The sequence below is a fragment of the Chrysoperla carnea genome, chromosome 2 (assembly GCF_905475395.1).
Source record: "Chrysoperla carnea chromosome 2, inChrCarn1.1, whole genome shotgun sequence".
In the NCBI taxonomy this organism is placed as follows: Eukaryota; Metazoa; Arthropoda; class Insecta; order Neuroptera; family Chrysopidae; genus Chrysoperla; species Chrysoperla carnea.
This window is the reverse complement of record NC_058338.1, coordinates 65,949,890-65,973,809: the sequence shown is the minus strand read 5'-3', so window position 1 is coordinate 65,973,809 and position 23,920 is coordinate 65,949,890. Positions and strand designations below refer to the sequence as shown.

Below are 23,920 nucleotides of genomic sequence, written 5' to 3'. Positions count from 1 at the left end.
TGTATTGTCAACAAAGTGAAAGAAAATCCATGTGAAGCTTAACCGAAACAAGTATAGCAAAAATGTCACAAAATTGATTGTTTTTGTAGATACGATTTATTTCGATGCTTATTTATTTACTTACGAAATTTTTGAGCGTTTGGAGCATGACGAAATTCGGAACATGACCCAATTGAAAAGAGAATATTTTTCAGAAATTCAAGATTAAAATTATTAAAATAACTTAAAGACAAATAATAAAAAATAATAACTGAATGGTAAGGACAACAAAGCTCAAACGAATTTGTCAACGATTCCACTTTTACTTTGGTCTTCTCGACGCTTTCAAGATTTAATTTAGGGTACATTAAGTTTAATTAAAATTTTTTAACCGTAAGAATTATTGATCATAAAACGTGCTAGAATTGAGTGTCAGTAAAATCACCTTATTAGTTCATTTCAGTTTGTTCGTCTTACAAGTTTATCTGTCCATGAACACAACAGCAGTCGAACCAAAAAAATTTACTAGATTGAAGTAAACGCGATTACTTGGCCGTTGATATTCTTATAACAAGGAAAAATTTTCTTGAACCAAAAATATATTTACTTGCTGCCACGTTAAGGACATTCTTGTAAATAGCACATTTCTCTAAAGCAGTAAACTAAATTTCAATAGTGATGCTCATAAACGAGCAAAAGCGGTAGACATGCAAAAGCAATTTGTTTTCAAAAACAAACAACTTTTTTCTATAAAGATTTATGTAAAAACAATTTCATTTTCAACTGAAAACCCTGTAATTGCATTATTTGACTATTTTAATTATCCATCTTAAAATAACCATCTTTTCCATCTTTTTATATTGAGTATTAAAACGATTAGTTCTGTTAGTAAGAATTCTTAGATTAATTAAAAGATACTCAATAATTAATGTGATTTAAGTTTGTAATTCGATTTATTTAGAATTCTATTATTTCTTCGTCGATGTTTTAATTAATTTTTTATTTTAATTGCGTTGAGTTTTGTGCACGCGACTCAGCAACGTGATGATGACTCAGGAAATTGATTAAAATATTTTCTTGGAAATTCACCACAGGAATTTATTCACATTCATAATAATGATTTAAAAAAATTATTTACTGTTGTTGACGTGGATTCGGTCGATATGCCTGGTCCTAATTCCAAAGCGAATAATCTCTATGTAAAAAATGGATTGTGATAGATATTGCCTTCGGAGAGTAGATTAATAGCTTTCTGATTCCTTAAATAATTGCTTTCATTAATAAACGGTACAATTTATTTTTTTTAAAACTTTACATATGATAAATATGTATGCTATTTGCGTATTGTGGACACTTAAACATGAAAATTTTAATTTATTTCTTTCACGGTGAAAAGCTAAATCAAAAAGCTAAAAAATTAAAATCACGCATAGGCTAAAAACAAGCTTAAAAAATTGCAGAAAAACGTCAATACAATAATTTCATAAAAATGGGCTATTAAACACAGTAACGGTTGCATGCTTTTACATACAGAGTGGGCCATTTTAATCTATACATCAAAATATAAATATAAATCATTGAAACGGAACAACGGAAATGCTTTCAAGGGAAATGGAGGATTCGCATGTGTCCATGACTTTGACCAACAATTATCATAAATTTTAAGCTTATTTTCTTTCGATTAAATGCAAAAACAACATATTTTAAAGTCGCATTTCCTTCGAAAGCTAACGTTATTCGAAAAAATGTTTTAAACAATAATTATTAGTTTTTTATGAGGATCAACTTTCTAATTTAAAGTGTTATTGTATCTCTTACAGTTTAAAATCTAAATTGGCTATTTAAGAAACCTGAAGAACTTGGTCCAATATGATGTCAGAACATAATGTTTCCTATCAAACTATGTAACTTATTTTTTGATTTGTTTACTACAAAACGAGATGTTAAGTTGTATAGATGAAAATGGCGAATCCCTTTATTCATAAACTATGGCCTCCGATTGCAGATATTTTTAATCTTACTATTTTTAATATAAGTGTATGTTAAAGCGTTGGTTATCAGGCACAACCGCCAGTTTTTAGAAAGTTGCGGTCTATATGAGATAGCTGCTATATAAAGACTAGGTATATGAACTTCATTTACAAGAAGACAAACAACCAAGATAATGATTATGTTGGCCATTTTAAACCATTGCTTATTGAATATTTTCTATGCCATATTTCACTTTAAAAAATAACGTTAAATGTTGAGAAGGTAAAGTTTGAAAAAACGCACAGTACCATTGAAACTAGAAAGATATTCAAGAGTGGAAAGAAATAATTCCTACTTATCCGGAGTCAATTAAAAAAGCAGTTGAAGCTATTAATGGACTTGTTTTTCAATGTTTCAATCACATTCCTCCTATGATGCTGTTTTCTTGAGTAGGTTCAACATTCTCCCCTAATAATATATGTAATTTATATGAATAATATTAATTAAATTAATTAAATAAGGTTTGTTTCTATTTGAAACATAACAGTTAAAAAAAAGGCAGAACACAATTTGAAAATTTCTGTAATAAAATAATATGATGTTTGTAACATATTTGTTTATTCACTAATTGGATATAACTTTCGACTTATACCTACATGCATATATACATATATTATTATTTAACTACCTGTAGTAACTAGATTGTTTAACTTTTGATGCTTTCAGGGTTCCGTGCCAATTTGTTAGAAAAACAGAATCCATTTCATATCAAACATATGTGCTGTCAGTTTGCCACAGCATATTTTTTCAAAATTTACTGATAGGTAAAAGTTTAAATTCAGTACTTATAGAAACTTGATGAGTCTATCGCGGGTTGACGATAAAATTGAGGATAGGTTAATATTGGGTAATTCACTCTCATTATATCAGTTCTTCTCCAAAAAGCCAACTAAATCGAATGAATCGCGCTTTGGTTTAGCGGTTTTTGCCCATGCCTCGATCGAGGTAAATAAATTAATGTTTGCTAGTCCTTACTCACATCTTAAGTGAGTCTATGGGATCGTAATCAAATTATGTAATAAATTTAGGTGGGGGGGGGGGGTCAAATAATATTGTTACTACTTGTTATGGTACGGAAGTGAGACTTTTCATAAATTTAAAAAAATTGAAATTAAGTTTCGAGCACTTGACTGGACTGTCACCAACCTTTTAATATTCTGAAAATAATATATCATTCAATTTTATTTCATCGAATATAACTATAATAAATCATAATAACTTTTAAGAAAAAAAAGTACTTACAAATAGGGGTGAAGCGGGTCAATATTTTATTACGATCTGTTACATAGGGGAGGGAGGGTAGATAGTTTTAAAAGTCGTTCTAATTGCGTTACATAACTTAAGTACTATAGCTCTAATGAACTGCGCGCTGCGTGATTCTTTTAAGAGGAATGGATATTGCCACTGTATGATTAAACATAGTATGTTTTTAAACTAAAGAAAATATACCAAAATCAAGCATCTCCCACTTATTACCAAAGCTACTGGATTTTCAGTAAAAAAATTGAATATTATGCTTTGACAGAATATAAGGCTTCCCGATCATAAACACAAATGAACTTGTGTTTTTCAAGAATTTCTGTGAATAATTAAATTAGATTTCTTGTAAACTAACTAACTAACTAAACATATTCCTTATTCATCAGACTATTTTCATAAAACAACAATTTTTTTAGGAATGAAAATATTACAGTTCGGCACATTTTACGTACACAGTTTTCGAAGTAAAACATGTTTAACAATTTTCCTTTGATAATTTTTTAATCATAAAATAAAAATTATGAACAATGCAGAAGAAACTGATATTCGTTGTGTGCTTAGTCATGGTAGGGACAATAAAATCGATGCCAGCGCTTCCAGTGAAAAATTTTGGCGATAAAGGAGGCTGTTATGATTAATTTGCAATTCTTTACATGTTAATATTATAGAATATGTCAAATTAAAATTATTGAAAAACACTAATTAATTAAACTTTATGCACTAAAAATTGTGAAAATAAGAAATCAAATTGCAAAAATATTATTTTTCAAATGTAAATTATCATAATTATTTATTTAAATTTGTGAGACAATAATAATTTTTCAATGTAAGTCATAAATGCAATCCATACAATTATATATGCATCCATACAATTCTATAATAAAAGTAGGGTATCGTTACCATGGAAACGCCTCCAATAAAACTCACACACGGTGCGAATAGAATTGTGAATGGTTTATTCGGCACGACATCTGTCTAACTTTTTATTATAGATTCTTTATCAATATCAAAATGCCTTATTAATATATTACAGTCGAGTTCATAGAAAATGGTTCAGCTACTATTCACATGCTCAATTACACCAACGGTTAATGTTCTTTTTACCCGACTGTCAAAGTATGTACCTTGTATGTATGTGTACCTATGTATATTTGTTTGTAAATTTCTTGATTTCGAAACGACTCAATGAATTTCAACATTTAAGATAACATTATCTTTGTCACAAAAAAAGTGTTCTTAGATAGGTGTTTGAAAAAACAGAACAAAATGGCGAATCCAAAAGAGCAAAATCGTAATACGCTAATAAAAAAAATCAACAAAACCAATCGAGTATGATATTTGAATAAAGAAATTTAAAGGGGTTTACCAAAATATATATAAGTTATATGTTTAAATTTAATTAGGAATAATAAATTGGCTTTAAAGTTTTAATATACTATATTAATAAGAGGGTTTTTTTTAGTGTAGGGACACTTAAAAGTCTAAAATAAAATAAATAAATAAAAAAATAAAAAATCCGACGGCGTTAAATAAAATCTGAAAAGAAAGAAACAAGTCCAGTAGTTACATTGCGACTTTAACAGTTGGGTCCCATTAAAACCTAAACTGGCTGAAATCTTCCCAATAATGGGCCACGACTGTTAAAATCACTATATAAACTACTAGACATATTTCTTTCTTTTCAGATTTTATTTACCGCCGTGGGATTTATTATTTTTGTAATTTCTTATATTAATATGTGTATTTTTTAGTTCCTTGCATGCTAAAAATTTTTTGCACAATTTTTTTGTAACAATATCTCGAGAATCTTTATTGTATCTATTTTAAGCCGCAAATCTCTCGGGAACTGAAAAAATATATTCAGGGGTTGAAAATTGATACTAGATGAGATAAATAAAAAGCCAAAAATAGCTTTATTGACTTTTAAGCACACCTGGAGATGCTTGGTTGAGTAAGCGAAGTAATATACTCGATATGGTAACTATGGAATCCATATCACTAGGTTGTTACATATTCCATTTTCCACAATGTTCCTCCATGGGCTTAGGGTTTTTTTTTTTCAATTGCACATCAACAAAATATTTTAACGATTAATTGTTTGCTGACATAGAAGATGCAGACAAACGAACGCACTCTTAAAGTTGTATGAGTTCGAGCGAAGTTTGCATTGTAGTTGCACAAGTTAGGGAGACTTAATGCAATAACAATTGTTTGATTATGAAGACACTCCCATTCAACGCTTAAGCGATTCTTTTTGAATTGAAGTTGAATGCCTGTCGAGTTAATTTTCTTGATCATAACTGTACATCTGTAGTTGAATGTTAAATTTAAATGATTGCAAGGATATAATTTACCTGACGTTATTTTGTGAATATTAATAAATAATGAATTAATATTGATTTGCTCTATGTATGATATAGTAAATATGATATTATTTATTATGTTCGATAGACTTTCATATACTCTAAATTTTTTAGTTTCTTTTTATTAGAAATGAAAATAATTTTCTATATCTTTCTATGTCTAGATTCTTCTATACCTATTTGTAAGGATTTTGTGCATTACATTCAGTACGTGATACTAAATTTAAATAAAAAAAATTTGGAAAACTTGTAACTTCCCGCTAAGTATTGACTCATAACGTGTAAAAAATTTTATCTATTCTGATGTTATATCCACTCGCATTTCATTGTAATTAGATGTGATCTTAGACTAAAATCTGATTAAAGAATATAGACGTTTGATAAAACACTTATTTTTAAATTTTCAAATCGCGATAACTTTAGAATGAATAAACCGATTTTCACGCGGTTGGTGACATTCGACGCAGTTTTTGAAGCTTCATGAAGAATCTTTAAGTTTCAATTGATAGAACAAAAAATTTTGAGGTTATTCCGAAAAAACGCTTTTTTGGGTTTTCTTTCGTCAACGATAACTCACGAACGAATCAACCGATTTTGACCGGATTGGTGGTTTTTTGATGTTGAGAGCTGATTAGTTTTTGGAATTGATCGATACAGCCGTTTAAAAGTTATTAAAAAAAACCACTTAAAAAAAATTTTTGCAGTTTTTTTGAGATTTCTCGAAATCTATCGGTTCGAATCGGCTTCAAAATCTAAGTTTGGTCAAGCCCTTTCGAATGGCACCAACCGCGATAAAATCGGACAAGCCGTTCAAAAGTTATGAGAGGTTTACATACATCCACACACACACACACACACACACACTCATACATACATACAGCCATACAGACACCCTCGCGGAAGTAGTCAGGGAAGCTTCCTGACATCTTAAAACTTCGAGATCTGATGAAAACTCGATTTTGGCAAAACGGGGTGAAAACAATAACTTCCCTATTTTCTTAGCGGGAAGTTAAAAATAACTCCTGTAATTTAGTGCATGAACAAGAGTAACGAGATTTTCTAGTAACTGTATTAATTAAAGAATAAACAAAGCTTGTTATTTTTCTCACTTTTTACCGCCAATGATAAAGTTCATTTCAAATATCCACGAAAATATCCAGTAAAAATATATTCCATTCTAATATCTATTACAATAATAAGATGTGTATCAACTTTTTGTAGGTGTGCGTAGAAAAATCGGACTCTACTGTTTAATGAGTTTAGTGTTAAGAATATCTTAGTTCGGAATTAAAGTTACTTCGGTAGACTTAGATTACAAGTGACACTTGTGCATGTATTTAATTGTCAGGACAAGCAGAACAAATATAGCAGCGTACAAATGATCCGGAAGATCTAACGATTTTTTCGAGATGATAATCATCTAGACAATATTTCGCAACTGATGCCGTCTCCACAAGACGCACAAGTCTTTTGTAAGTGATATGATCTCTTTCACGAAACTCGGAAACTTTTTAATCGCATGCATAAGCTCCATTTTGGCGAATATTCTTTTTTTTGTTCGTGATCCATTCAAATCGTGAGTTTGAATGGATGGATAGATGTTTGTTACTATTTCACGCAAAAACTACCGAACGAATTTGGATGAAATTTGGCACACGAATCGATTATAATTGTAATTTTGGATGGATCGATGTTAGTTACTATTTCACGCAAAAACTTTTGCCGGTAAAATGTATGGTTGCCGTGGGGTAGATTTGTTTAAATTTTTCAAAGAACAATGGATCGACATGATTTTTTTGCATAGGTAGTGGTAGAAAATAACATAGGCTAATCGTGTTTTTTTAAAGAGTTTTGTGTATTTTTAGCGAATTTTGGCAAGAAGGCTTCATAATGAACACAGTAACGATAAAAACTCTCAAAATCTCTTCTAATAGCGGTGTAAACACCGCGGGGTGCAGCCAGTTGAATAATAAATGTGAAAACCATTTTGTCCGACTCTTAATAAAATTGGATATCCGTGTATAAATCCGTATACAAATATTTGCTTGATGCTAATCATCCCGAAAAAATCCTTCGGTTTCCCGGACTAAAAGTACTTCACACAACTTTATAGTGAATTCATTTACGAACCATATAGATAAATTTTAATTAGCAATTATAATGTTATAAAATGCCAATTACATAGTAGCAAAAACTTATGATTTACAATTTTACTCTTTACAATAATATGTAATTAGTGAAACGTAAATATGTCTACCTAGTTGAAGGTAAATTGTATGTATATGAACAATGTCAATTACATTCCACCATTAAATGACAAACGAATACATTTATTAGCTTTCTGATAGATAGACTTGAATTTTCATCCTGATAGAGTATAATTTTCATCATTTTCCGATGCCCAAAATGCAATAGTGACTTAAAAAGCTGTTCTTACGAACGTTCGAAAATTCTTTCACGTTATCGTTCTGATTTTTTTGCTGTTTGGGAGATAAAACCAAAAAAGCACCAAAAAAAAAATTATAGCGACACCAAAAATCGTCCATTTTCATCTAGGTTACCTAGGAAAATAAAACTTTTTAAATCCATTCATAAATACAAAAATATTTTTATAATTTGCCAATTAGATAAATAATTTAAAGTAAGTACAAGAAAATTTTTATGTTGTGTCATAATAAATATCCTGATCAAACCAAACGTAATGTACGTGCATATTGGCTTGACAACGAATTCAGAAGTATGTCTTTTAAACTAAAATTACAATTAATTAATACATTAAAAACTAAAAGTAGCTATAAAATTAAATTATTTAAAGAATCAAACAAGTATTTGACTTCTAAAATTAAATTTCAGACAAATATCTCGTAAATAAAAAAAAGTAACCGCTACATTTATAATGTACCATGGTATGAAAGGAATATAGTTCCTACCGAGTGTCCCGTTCTTTTTTTGATGTTTCAGTCATTGTATATTGTATCCGAGCAAAGGATGATTTTGAGGGGAGCAAAGAAAAAATTTGGAATTTCCAAATGAATATAATTAAAATGGGAGAAAATTTCTTACACCATTGAGAAAACATTGAAATATGTAAAGAGTAATCACTTGGTATTAAAATCGACCAATAAAATTGCAAAAAAAAAAAGGATTAAAAAGAAGCCATTTTAACAAAAAAACGGTTTTGTAATGTTTTACATTTTAAAAATCTTTATTTATCGTATCGGGACCTACGTGATTTGATTCCTGAAAATTCAATGGTACCTTCCAAATAATAAAAAATCTTGAAAGTTATTAAAGCCAATACTTAACTGAATCAGAGTGCTCTTGGCCTGACCAAAGAGTTTATCCACCACGGCCTGTATTATATTAATATCAAAATTGTAACATATGCCTATAATAAATATCATATAGAGATATAGATAGATAGATGTATGTGTGGTATGTGCATTTAGATATAATAATATGAAATTATATTACACTGTCAGACATAGAATTTTAAACACGATAGTTTTTTAATATTGTAACTAGTGCGGTATCGCGTGTGACTGAGACGGTTGTTTCTAGAAGAATAAAATTAAGATATTTCCAGTACCTTTTCGACAGATTTGACCTATGTTTTTTCACAGATTCAGAATAGTTCGAGATACAGAGGATTTATTTATTTGTGTGTCCCAGTGGTTTTGAAAATTCTTTCGGTTTTTTCCTGTAAAATAGGCCCTGATAAACTTATGTTTTCATCATGACACTGCCTAAACAAGGTGAGTAGACATTCCTCTACGTCAGGAAAGTCAGCTTGCCGTCGTCGTTTGTAAGACAAACTGCTAGTTGGTTCGAATCTAGACCATATTTTGGCTTTTTCTTACTTATTGTAGGCAGAGTGCTTGCTGGTATTCTGTATAGATTGACCACGTATTTTTTCTTCATGCCACTTTTTACGGAATGGATAACTTCGAATTTTGCACAAAGAGTTCAAGTTGTTAGCTTTCGTTTGATACCCATGTTGTTGCCAGCTATTTGCCAAATAAGCACTGATCAACAATTTTAATTGACACAAAAAAATGACACTTGAAACAACAAGTTTTATGAATGTTTTCATTCATTGTACGTGTACAAAGCATAAATAAGAGTGTAAAACAAGTAAGCGTCAAGTCAGACGAGTCTTCGTCATGAAATTCGAGTTATAGGGTATTAATATATACTATCAATACCTCGTAGGGAATAATATTTTATTCGAGCCAAATTAAGTTCTTAAACTAAATTTATCGTATTCTATCATAGCTTTAGCACAGGAACTGCAAATACCATGCTGGAAATACCTTAAGTCTGAAATCTAAAGTGGCTAAGCGAATGACAAAAATAGAACATGGTGTACAAGAAAAGGACTTTCAGTTATGGGTAGGTACTATAAAATAATAAGTCATCCCGATTTGTAGAGTTTAATATGATAAAGTTTATTTGAAGAGTTCCCTACGCTCAGTTGATGTAGATAATTGATAAAGCAATAGTTGTTAAATTATTGTTAAATATATTAGTGGTGAATATATTTGGAAAAGCAAGGTTGTAAATTGATTTTGTGTGGCATAATTAATGTACCTTTGTATTTAACAAAGTATAGCAAAGTTTTCAAAGAATTGTATTTTCTTATTTTCTATCATTTTTGATTTCAAAAATAATAATCATAATTCTCTCTAAGCAAATATCTCTACGTAAATGATAGGTACAGATGCAAGAAATAATAGTAGGCTTTACAATTTTTATGATTTGATTGAGTAAAATTACAAAAAAACTATTTCTAAACTCTCCCACTTTCTGTTATTTTCAGTGTATTTGAAGCTTTCGATATATTCAATTTAAACAATTTAATATGCTTTAGTTTCATGTTTCAGATGCTTGCAAGTTTAATGTTTGCAGTTCAACAGAATGGCTATAAATAATGTATTATAATTAAGAAAATATCTAACCTGGTATTGCAAATGATTTTGTAAACTTTTTCCCCTCTGTCTTTTTCTTTCACAAATTAAATTGAAACCTCAAGTAATTACATAATGTAACTCAAAAATTACATAAAACTGCAGGTTGTATAATCGTTGTAAAATATTAAACCATTTTTTAATATTCTTATGCAATTTTTTTGCGAAAATTATTTCCCCGAGCCAAAAATACACCACTTACTAGTTAATTTTGAAACTTGGAACTCTATGGAACTGTTTAATGCCATTCTCAAATGACTCAATAGCTGTTTTACAGGGTATTTTTGGTTTTAGTCAATGGTTTGCAATTTTTTTTTTTTGAATATATTTGAAGTAAAGAATCTAAATAAACTAAAACACTTCTCTAGTTAAAAAACAGTATCGCAATGGAATAGATTCTATAACACCATAGAACAATGAGGAAAGGTATGTAAAATGCTTTGGAACGAGCGCGAGTAGCAAATAGTATTAATGATATTTAGGCACTAATTACTTAAATAATCGAGAATGAAAAAACACCACCAAATGAAAACCCACACACATGAGCTCACTCAGAAACCCAACTTAAAGTTATGTTAGTACATTTTGCTGAGTATGAAACGTAAATATATATTAAAAATTTTGGTTTGGATTTTTGGATGCTATGGAAACTAAATTTTTTTTCGAATGCCAATTATTCATAAAGATTAGAATGAACATAAATCACAAAAAAATTTTTTATGTGAGGGCTATAAAAAAGTATATGGGTCATTCTTATTCAATTTGTGTTTTTCAATTAGACGCCGGTTTCAATGGTTTCGTATTTATTTTTAAATAAATTTTATTGTGATTCATAATAAAATTCTGTAAATGGTATTTCCGTTGGAAAATCCATTATCAATAACTTAAATTGCAAAGAGTATCTAAAATAGTAAAAAATTTAGAATATGTTTTAACATATTTAGTTTTTCTGGATAAAACCTACAAAAAACGGTTCAGATGGTTTATAAAAAGTTGTTGGAAGATAATATTATTGCTTACATGAATTTATAAAAAGTTTTATTCTATTTGCTTTAGTTTATGCAAGTAACAGATATAACCGTTGACGAATATTGGAAACAAAATTTTAATTGAATCGGTCATTTAAAAAACGACGTTGGTCATTTTAATCTAACCATAATTATTTTTTCAAATTATTTTGGTCGAAAATGGCATGTTTTTCCTCAATGACTAATAGTTAGGATTATGTAATAGTTATTTACGATAATAATGGTATAACAGCATTATGAACGTACGCTAGCGAAATCTGCATAATGAGTGTGTAGTATGGAACCCTAAACTCGCACTTGAAACATACCTGAGAACACTCTCCATAAAATTACCTTTTAAACGAAACAAAACCGGCCGGTCCATCAGTTTAGGCGCTAAAATAGATAAAATTATATGAAAATAGGAATAGTTTCAACCGCATATGCGATTTGAAAAATAAAAGTTATTAACTTCCCAATATAGCAAGTAATTGTAATAGGTCCGATTTTCGAAATCGAAATTTAAAGCATATCTTTACGTTTCATGGCTAGGACAAGGCTTTAACACCAATTTGGAGAAGTACGCGCGTGTGTGTGTGTGTGTGTGTGTGTGTGTACGTATTTACTTTCGTGGTTTTTTTCGTCATCGATATCGCGCGACCAAAAAGTGATATCGATTTGGTTTTGTCAATCGAAGCGTATTAATAGATATATGATCCGAAAGGAATTTCATAACATTCAGTCGAGTCGGTGGAGTTTTGTTAAATAATTGTTCCTGATTGATATCGCGCTAATAAAACATGAAATAGATTTCTTTGGGGGTGTCGATCGAAGCGTGTTAACGGCACAATATGATCCGAAAAGAATTTCATAATATGTGTTCGTTTCAGTTAATCCTTCAAAATTTTTAAAATGCATTGTATCATAAAAACACATTGTACATGTATATTTATAGCGTCGTACAGTCAAAAGTAAAGTCATATTAACACAATAAAATTTATGACTTGTACGACTGGGTCGCTGTGCACATATAATATAGTATGTGTAAATATAAAGCATAAAAGCACAAGAAAGCGCATAAGCAGTCAGTACAACATACATATACATGACATTAACAGCGCTAAATTGGTTATAATTATTATTACACATAAAAGTTTGTATATAAAGATTTCATTTGGTCATTTGGTGTATAATGTATACTTATAATGTTGTTATACAGTTTTGTTACTGGTTGACAGTATGCACTCAATCAACAAAAATTGAACATTGGGTACTATAATAAATTAAATTTGAACAAGTGAAATTTATAAAATTTAAAACACCGGCGACAAATGCGATTTATTCCTTGTAAACCGATTTTTGGAAACTTTGCTATAAAATGTTCTCAATCAATAAACACTTTAAACTTATATCACTCCTTCTTAAATCAATATCAAATTGATGGCCAAAAACATCAGAGGAGATGAAAAGGATACTTAGAGTGCTATCATTTTTTGGGACAAATTTTTGTAAATATTTTAATTGAAATTGAAATATTTGAGTTGCCTTTGTTCTTTTGAATTATTTACCATTTCACTTTTCGAAATGAATTGAGCCAGGTTTATTTGACCATTCATTCCCATAGTAATTATTTATATGTCATGCCTTTTCCAAACTGAATCAATTTTGAAGATTATCGCCAATTTTTTATTTTTTTCGGGTACGAAAACCTAATCTCGCACTTGAAAGCATAGCTAAGAATACTCTCCGTTAAATTACCTTTCAAATGAAACCAAAAAAATTAAAATCGGTTCATCCGTTCAGGCGCTACGATGCCACAGCCAGACAAACATACAGACACACACACATAGCGGTCAAACTTATAACACCCCTTTTTTTAGTTCGGGGGTTAAAAAGAGAAATATTCGTATTTTCAATTACTGGTATATATATATATATATAGCATTATTTTTAATCCACGAACCAAAAAAAGGAGTGTTATAAGTTTGACCGCTATATGTATCTGTCAGTCGGATGAAGTGATATTGATTTACCGATAAACGGATGAACCGATTTTGATTTTTTTTTGTTTCGTTTGAAAGATGATTTAATAGAGAGTGTTCTTAGTGTCAGTTAAAGGTTCCGTACCCGAAAATTTTTGTAAATTTCACTTGTTATGACAAGTTGCGTGTTTTGGGTACAACATATATTTCGAAAACACTAAAAGCAGTGAACATATTCCAAACAAGTGAAAACAAACAATTGACTGAGTTAATTGTTGAAATACCATGCACAGACAATGTCGATTACTCTATCACATTACAAATACATACATGTCACACATACGTAACTGATATCCCCATATAATACATACTATACAATTTACGCCTAATTTGCACCCTCACGGGAAAACAGTGATTTTTACGAAAAAATGTTTGAAACAAAAGTTGTTTATTTTTTGATAAGGAAGATTTTTTACATTTGAACTTTTGTTGTATCTCTAACAGTTTATAAGATGAGACATTTTTTCGTTTTTGAGTTATCTTGTTGGCAGACAGACGGACAGACAACCGAAAATGGACTAATTAGGTGATTTTATAAACACCTATAAATTTTGTTCATAGCATTAAAATTTTTAAGCGTTACAAACTTGGGACTAAAATTAGTATACCTTGCATATTACATATATGCATGGTATAAACACCAATACAGATTAATATGTTTATAATAAAAAATTGATTTTTAATTTTTATGACTCTTGCATTTTTGGAGTCCAATCTCTTTGGAATCCTCGTTTGACTATAAAGTAATCTAAATATAAAAATCTATAAGAAAATATACACTTTTTGATGATTTACAACGCATTTGTAAAACACTAAATATATGTTGTGTTGATATTCATTTGCTTGTAAATTAATTTACTACTGTTCTCATCGAAATGCTACTTATTTTCTGAGTTGATTCATTTGGTTTTTTTTTTAATAAATGGAGTGTACTGCATATACATAATATATAAAGCTAGACTTTACTATAGAATATTAATTATATTAAAATGTTACAACTAGTTACGACCTAGTTAATTGTATATATATATATATCATATAGCACAGCAGTGCGTATCGTAGATTAATTTAAAAAAAATGGAAAATCGAAAATTGAAAGTGTATAATGTATGCTGTATATGTGAAATGTGTATGCTTTTGCTGTGACTATATATACAGGACATAAAATAGCCCTTTTTCACACCCTTATATCTCAGAAACTACTTGAGCTATAATGTTGAAACTTTCAACTTAAGTAGATATTTACCCTGGGACGCCGTAAATCAAAGCTCACGTTCACGGCTCTCATCGTTTCCGAGCAATAACGCGTCAAAAAACGGCCACGCCCCGAAATTTTGTTACTGACTCATATAAATTCACAGCAAAACTGAGAAATGGTATCAAGATGCGGTTTTCATTAAAATAAATTAGAAAAAAATCATACCCCAGAAAAACTTCCAAATATCAAAATTTTTAACGGGAAATGGGAAATTTCGCTAATTAAAGGTGCATTTTTTCCGTATTTAAAATACATGGTAAAATATGAACCAATCAGAAGGCTAGTTTTTTTTCCTATACAATTTGTATGGTAAAACTTAAATACGCTTAAAAATTTGTTATTTATATAATTTTAATTAAATATTGATTAAATTTGAATAAATATTAAATAAATATTCAAAAATTAATTGTGTATTTCAATATTTCCAACTTAAAATATTATAAAAATTAAATAAAATATATCTTATTACTAAGACCCTATGAAATTCAAAGTACCATGTAGAAAACATATTAAAATTATTTTGTTACATTAATTAGGAAAATTTTAATTTGCTTTTATAGCGAAAACTGTAAGAGATAGAACAAAAGTTTAAATGCAAAAAATGTTCCTTGCATAAAATTAAACAATTCTGTATGAAAAATTTTGTTGTAAAGGTAATTGTTTTCCCGTGAAAAGCAAATAAAGTAAAAAATTAAATTGCAATTTTCGGAAAAACGGTAAGAGATAGAACAAAAGTTTAAATGTAAAAAATGTTCCTTACATAAAAATAAACAACTTTTGTTTGAAACATTTTTTCGAAAAAACAATCATTTTCCCTCGAGAAAGTAAATAACCAGTCCTGTTTTTTTCGTTAATGCAAAATCCAACTATTTTTGTCCTTAAATTTAAAAAAAGTATAAATATAATTTTACAAGAAGTTTTAAACCATTTTGCTTAAATGGCTTGTAGTGTTTACTACTAATTGTTGCAATGACAACGAATTTTATTTTCTTAAAAACAATGGTATTGTTATGTTCAACAATAAATAATCTTGCAACCCAATTTTGAAGCTGACACCCTCAATCGATTACGTTGAAATTTTGTAAGCACGCTGACTTTGAATGACATTGAATTTTTATGGTTGACTTGATCGAATTTTCTCGTGGCTTCCGCCATATTTTGTTAAATGGGGGGGGGGGAATCTTATTACTCAATTTTAAAGCAGATATCTTCAACCGATTGAGTTGAAATTTTGTATACACGTTTAGATTTGATAACAAAACATGGTAAGATTAGTGGCGTTATTATTTTTCCATCACTTCCACTATAATTGATTTATCTATAAATGATTCAGCTATACCGATTCTAAGGGACTTCTAAATTATAGAAAAATGCGATTTTGGACATTCGACAGAGACTTGCTTGAATTGAGGGTCAACCCATGCGCAGTACTATTACATGTAATCCTCGTGTGCGCACTAGCAATTTTTAAGGCCTACATGTGCGCAGTAACAAAATATAAATTTAGCGTATGCGCAGTTGCAAGATTCAGGATAAATGCATGCGCACAACTATAATTATTGATTAATCTGTGGGCACTTCCCGGATATAATACCCAAATATGCGCACTAACAAAATATAAAGTCCCTGTATGCGCAGTTGTAATATTCAGGATCAACCCATGCGCAGTACTATTACATGAAATCCACATGTGCGCACTAGCAATATATAAGGCCTACATATGCGCAGTAGCAAAATATTAACTAAGCTAATGCGCAGTTCTAAGATTCAGGTAAAATGCATGCGCAGAACTATCATTTGTGATTAATTTATGCGCATTTTCAATATTTAAAGACCAAATATGCCCATTTACAAAATATAGGGTTCCCGTTTGCGCAGTTGTAATATTTAGAATCAACCCATACGCAGTACTATTTCATGTAATCCACATGCGTGTACTAGCCATATTTAAGGCCTACATGTGCGCAGTAACAAAATATAAATTCAGCGTATGCGCAGTTGCAAGATTCAGGATAAATGCATGCGCACAACTATAATTATTGATTAATCTGTGCGTACTTCCCGGATATAATACCCAAATATGCGCACTAACAAAATATAAAGTCCCTGTATGCGCAGTTGTAATATACAGGATCAACCCATGCGCAGTACTATTACATCTAATCCACATGTGCGCACTAGCAATATATAAGACCTACATATGCGCAGTAGCAAAATATTAAAGAAGCTAATGCGCAGTTCTAAGATTCAGGTAAAATGCATGCGCAGAACTATCATTTGTGATTATTTTATGCGCATTTTCAATATTTAAGGACCAAATATGCCCATTTACAAAATATAGGGTTCCCGTTTGCGCAGTTGTAATATTTAGAATCAACCCATGCGCAGTACTATTTCATGTAATCCACATGCGTGTACTAGCCATATTTAAGGCCTACATGCGCGCAGTAACAAAATATAAATTCAGCGTATGCGTAGTTGTAAGATTTAGGATAAATGCATGGGCCGAACTATAATTTGTGATTAATCTGTATGTACTTCCAATATATAAGACCCAAATATGCACACTTACAAAATTTAAGGTCAATGTGTGCGCAGTTGTTATATTCCAGATTATCCCATGAGCAGAACAATTATATGGGATCAAATTGTGCGCAATACCAATATATAAGACCCAAATATGCGCACTTACAAAATATAAGGCCCCTGTATGAGCCGTTGTAATAATCAGGATCAATTCATGTGCAGAACTATCATATGAAATCAAGCTGTGCGTATTACCCATAAATAAGGCCTAAATATTTGCAGTTACATAATATCTGTCTGTCCGTTTGCACATCTGTCTGCCAACATGATAACTCAAAAACGAAAAGAGATATTAAGATGAAATTTTTATAGCGTACTCAGGACGTAAAAAATGAGGTCAAGTTCGTAAATGATCATTATACGTCAATTGATTCCTGGGTCTGTGGAACCCATCTTGTAAACCGTTAGAGATATAACAAAAATTTTAATGTAAAAAATATTCCTTATAAAGAAATAACCAACTTTTGCATAAAACATTTTTTCGAAAACATGACTGTTTACCCATGAGGACGCAAATTAGGCGTAAATTATATAGAATGTATTATATAATAATCAATATCAGTTATATGAAAATGAAATTTTCATTATAATATTTATAAATAACACAATTTTGATGACATCTTGTTCGGCATATTTCTTGACGTACGAGGCTCAGTATTCAACAGTAATTCAATGTATGCATAATGGTGAGTTAAAATTGTTACAAACACTTTCAACTTAAATACTATTGCCTGGCAAAAAGAAGTGATATCCCACCAAAAACATAAATGTGTAAAAAGGCGTAGATGTCACAGAATTCCAATAAACTCAATTACGTCAGCCCAAAAAAGTTGTGAAATCCCGTAGAGAAAAAATTCTTCGAAAAAAAATTATAAAAATGGCATAAATTTATTGCGTAACTTTTCCGTAAAGAAACATTAAAGTATTACATTAGCAACTTTTCGGTGACTTCATACCTACACGCACCTGTATAGGAGAACAAAAGATAATCGTTAACCCCCTACTATCTCCCTCCTCCCCTCTAATGTTATGACGTAATAATTTTTTCACAACTTTTATGAAACATCAAAATTTAAATTTAAACAATCAAAGTATTCTTTAGATTAAAGTCAAGCACCTACTTAACAAAGGCCTAATTTTTTTTACTAAAGTAAGAAAATTATTGGTTTAAATTTCTTGTCAAGTTTCTCCTTAGTACGTATTTATTTAATATTTTACTTCGCAAGTTTTTTATTTTTAGATTCGTTTTTATATTCCGAAAACTTGCGAAGTAAAATATTAAATAAATACGTACTAAGGAGAAACTTGACAAGAAATTTAAACCAATAATTTTCTTACTTTAGTAAAAAAAATTAGGCCTTTGTTAAGTAGGTGCTTGACTTTAATCTAAAGAATACTTTGATTGTTTAAATTTAAATTTTGATGTTTCATAAAAGTTGTGAAAAAATTATTACGTCATAACATTAGAGGGGAGGAGGGAGATAGTAGGGGGTTAACGATTATCTTTTGTTCTCCTATACAGGTGCGTGTAGGTATGAAGTCACCGAAAAGTTGCTAATGTAATACTTTAATGTTTCTTTACGGAAAAGTTACGCAATAAATTTATGCCATTTTTATAATTTTTTTTCGAAGAATTTTTTCTCTACGGGATTTCACAACTTTTTTGGGCTGACGTAATTGAGTTTATTGGAATTCTGTGACATCTACGCCTTTTTACACATTTATGTTTTTGGTGGGATATATATATATACAGAAGAGCTATAGTATAAGAAGTTTTGTATTCGTAGATCTCTGGTCAAAAGTTTAGTTTTCACCCCGAAAAACGAAATCAAATCTTTAAATTTATGGATGATTACAACAAGTTCGCCGAGTATATAAATCCAATACAGCTGTCCATGTTGAACGTCTATCAAAGAACGTATACTATACTAAACCGCAAAGCAAAAATGCAACTTTATACTTTTTCCTTCGTCTTTATGAGCTTATTCTGTAGGCCGACGATCTGCAGTCAATAACAGAACACCCTGTATATCACTAATTCACCCAGTAGTGACATATCGCGGAGAAACATGGACGCTGACCGAGGATGACAAGGGAAGATTGAGAAGATTCGAAACGAAGGTAATCATGAAGACATACGTCGGAATGAAATAAAATAACGAACGATTCAGCACGGAGATACAACAGATTTTGGAAAATCAAGACCTTGTCCGTTTCGGATATTGAACGACGATTTACGACTCCCGAATGTCTAAAAAAGTACTTACCAAGTTTACAAAACAAGGAGAAGAGGGAGGCCCAGAATGGGCAATGTCACGGATGATCTCCGAATTATGAAGATCAAAGGATGGTGCTCTAAATCGAAAAACATACTGCTATGGAGGTAAATTATTGAGATGGCCAAGGCCCACCCAGGCCTGTAGTGCCATTTGGTCAGGTCCGCTATCCAAGTAGGAAATGTCGTGATTGACGATGGAATCAAAATTGAGCTAACATTGGACACTACAGGCTTGGTTTGCCAACTTAAGCTTTGGTTAAAGTTAATGGATTAAGTTTTAATTATTTTCAAAACATTGACCAAGGATAATCAAAATGCTTCCAACACTCAATTAAGTATATCAAGAATGATTTGGAGCACCTCAATCTTTTAAAAATAGACATGTTTGTATGAGTGACCCAGGGGAAAAATTATTTTCCACATTTTAGTACAATAAAAACTTGTCTCTTAAAATTTTTTTTAAAATTAATATCAAGTAAGGTGGAAATGATAGAAAGGAACATTGTTTCCCACCGCTTTGTATTCTTTTTCTGTCATACTCATAAAATTGTATTATCATCGGAATTATGCCTTACGGTTTAATCCATTAGTTAAAGATGTACGAGCGCCAAGGTAATTTTAAATAAAAAGCTTGATTTTTTTTATATGTAGTTGCACTAAGCCTACAAAAGTAGGCATTTTTAACATTTGTCTTATGAGAAAGCGATAGCTGGATGATATGTTATCATAACTTTCTCCAAAGCTTGTCGGTGGAAAAAAACCTATTTAAATTAAAGCCACAACCTTGGTAAATTTTTGAAAACAGAAAAAACTCGATGTGTGAAATATTTTCAATTTTGATGGTGAATTATGTTACAACTTGACAATATAAGACGAAAAATATGAATACAATTATGATATCTGGAGTACTTTTTAAAATATCGAAAATGGAAAATTTTGTTTAATCATTTAGCTTTCAATATTTCGAAAACCAAGGCAGATATCGAAAATTTTTTTTCTTATTTTTTGTCTACATTCATTCAGTTACAACAAAGTTAAAAATAAGATACAAATAATTTCAACCCTAAATCTAAAATTGCCTTGGTGCTCTTACTACCTTAAGTAACTTGATTTTCAAATACAATATTTGTAAGAATATAGTAAAATACTTACTACTGGTATGATCCCTAAAGGTCACGTCTACCACGGCTTGTATACCTTATACATTTGTGCCGTTCATATGAGCAACGAACTATACCAATATATAGGGGATGATTTATTATGATAATTGAAGCACAAAAACTTTAGTTTTCAAAAGAATAATAATAATTTTTCATTTATTGTAGTTTGCCAAAGAATAATTTTTGTAATGCATATTATTGAGAAATATTTCGAGAGAACGAGTGGTAAATTTGAACACAGATTGTTGTAAAATTTTTCCATATTCTATTTGTCTATTTTGTTAAAGAACAACTTCTTTTTTCTTAAGGCTGTTGTCTCCGTACAATATTGTTAAAATGTTTTGAACTATATTCACGGTAATAGAATACATTCTTTGTATTCAAATATGTGTTAATTTTAACTCTAATGTACAACGTGACGTATTCTCGTAATAAATATTGTTTATCAAGCCTGTGTTAGAATATATATCTCTCTTCAACTACCAATACACTAACTATCGTTGTTTCTGTTTAACAATAAAATTGATTCACTTTGAGTTATTATATCTCAATAATGAAACGGTCAATAATTTTGGTTTTATTTAACTCAGAACAAATACATCATTGTTCAGTTAGTCTTTTGAAAATATCTGAAGGTTAGTTTTTTTTCCTAGAATAAAAAAACCTTGGTAAAAACACAACTTCTCCTACGCTCTCCATGTTAGTTTTCTGAACTTTATCTAAATTTACCTCGAGCTAGAGACGGTCAATCGACTTAAAATTTTTAAGTTAATTATATTATAATATTTTTATTAAGTATACAATAAATTTAAAATTGCCCATTTAAAGACGAAGAAAAAGAAATAAAACAACTTATTTGTTAATTGAGTAGAGTAAATTGTTTAAATACTCTAAACATACTAAGCTGAGTATCTATTTATAATTTACCTACACACTGAAAATACATGAAAGGTTTTACTAATAAGAAGGATAGTATCAACTCAATGAAATATAACTATGATGGAGACGATTTGAAAAGTATACAAAAATAGAATAAAAATATGGTGGGATTTCTGTTTGGAAAACTATTTAACTGATGAATAAATGTTTTCATAGTTTTTTTATATAAAATTAATTAATTATTTATGCGCATTTTTCTTCACACGATGCCTTCTTTAATAATTGATCACGAAATAGCTAAATTAATTCATTATGTTTGTAAACTTTTAAAAATTATTACTTTAATTTAAAAACAACAAAGAAACGAATAATCTTTAGCGCTTAAAATACTTTTGATTTAAAAAATAATATTTACTGTACCTGTAAAATTTTATCTAAATAAAAAATATTAATATTATTTAGTATGAAAAGGATATGGCCACTCGATGATAAAGCGCGTATATCTGCGGATGGGGTTTTCGTCGGAGAGCAGGAACAGCGAAGTGGGCCCCTGCCCCCCCGCTGTCGCGGTGCCACCACTGCTCGGGACTCCCATTCTATCAGCTGCTGCGGCGCCTGCCCCCGCCTGCGCCTGCGCCGCTGCCTCTTGCGCTGCTGCGTACCTATAAAAATAAAAATTATTATTAATAATTTGAATATTTGTCATTTGTCTTATTATATATTATTTTAGTATTATTTGGTTTGATCAATATTTTTGGGTCTTATAACATAATTGCAATAAATTGTCGTTATGGCAAACTTAAAACATTTTTATGGAAAAATTCAGGAAAATGATAAGGCTATAATCTTAAAATTGATAATACGATAAAAAATTTTGTTGTTGACATTTTTTAAAATATGTTTCTGTTGTCTGAAACTTGGGAAATTGAATAGTATTCTTAGATAGAAAATAATTAATAGAGTATACGGTTTTTCAGCTTTAAGAATTTCTGGATGATACCCATTTTTCTGAGGTTGTATTTTTTTTTGTGATAAATATTAGGTAAGGTCTTCATATACATTTCTGAACTGATATTTATATCAATAATACTGCTTATGTCATTTTTGAAAGGGGCTGCAAAGCAATCGTATGTACATCAGTTCGAAAATTATAACCCAGACATCTCATTATAACGAACGTCATCTTTAGACTGTAGTATTAATTGCCAAAATTATAATATCTGTGAATCATAAATGTAATTCAGAAATCTTATTATTCGATTTAAAAACTTTAATCTTCGAAGTTTTGGAAAATCAAAACAAAAGGCGACCGAAAAGCCACAATTATGGCTTTGGTTTTTAAAATTTTTCTAATTTAAAACAATGAGTCCTGTCTATATACGGTATTTCAACAATTAACTCAGTTAACTGTTTGTTTTCACTTGATTTTTCATTAATAACGATATATATCGTCTATAGTAAAAGTAAGAACCATGCGTGGTGTTGTAATTGACATTTAAAAAATTCATTAAGAAAATGAAATCGAAAAAAAGTGATTTAAATTTATAAATAAATCTAACTACTATTTTATTTGATAGCCTTGTAGGTGGATGTTTATTAAATGTGTAGACATCATTATTAATAAGTTTCTGTGTGTGGTGTATTCGTATATGACAGAAATACCAGCACTGTTCAGAATGAATCAATCAACTTAATATGGCCAGATAAATACAAGGTGAAAATGATTCTTAAAGGTGAAATAATCCCCGATAGTTTTCGGTGACCCCTTAGCACTATATATTCTTTACTGCAATAAGCTTTTTTCTATTACCAAATGGTAAACGCAAATCCATACATCGTGGAACGAGATGACCTCATGCATTGGGTCACGGCGATTCAAGAACGAGGCTTGATGGCGTAGTATATACTAAGGTAAATGTTCCGTAGTATGGGATGTTTAGACTTAACGTGCTTTGAGACTGATTAACAAAAAAAAACAATTGCAAATATTTCGACTATGCAAATTAGTTTGTCTTACAAATTTATTATTGAATATTATTTTTTTTACGCCTTAGTCTAGGAAATCCGTTTTTGGATCAAAATGTAGTTTTTATGGTTAGTTTTTTGTTTT

The 23,920-nt window shown here is 30.1% G+C and overlaps 1 protein-coding gene across 1 annotated transcript in view; it reads right to left on the bottom strand.

The window, feature by feature from the left end:
• The window catches only part of LOC123293925 (voltage-dependent calcium channel type A subunit alpha-1), a 179,931-nt gene that overhangs the window by 96,334 nt on the left and 59,677 nt on the right, over nt 1-23,920 (bottom strand). Inside the window, exon 2 of the mRNA XM_044874921.1 lies at nt 22,287-22,472. Within this exon, the coding sequence (XP_044730856.1) occupies nt 22,287-22,472 (186 nt within the window). The remainder of the gene's footprint in view (nt 1-22,286; nt 22,473-23,920) is intronic.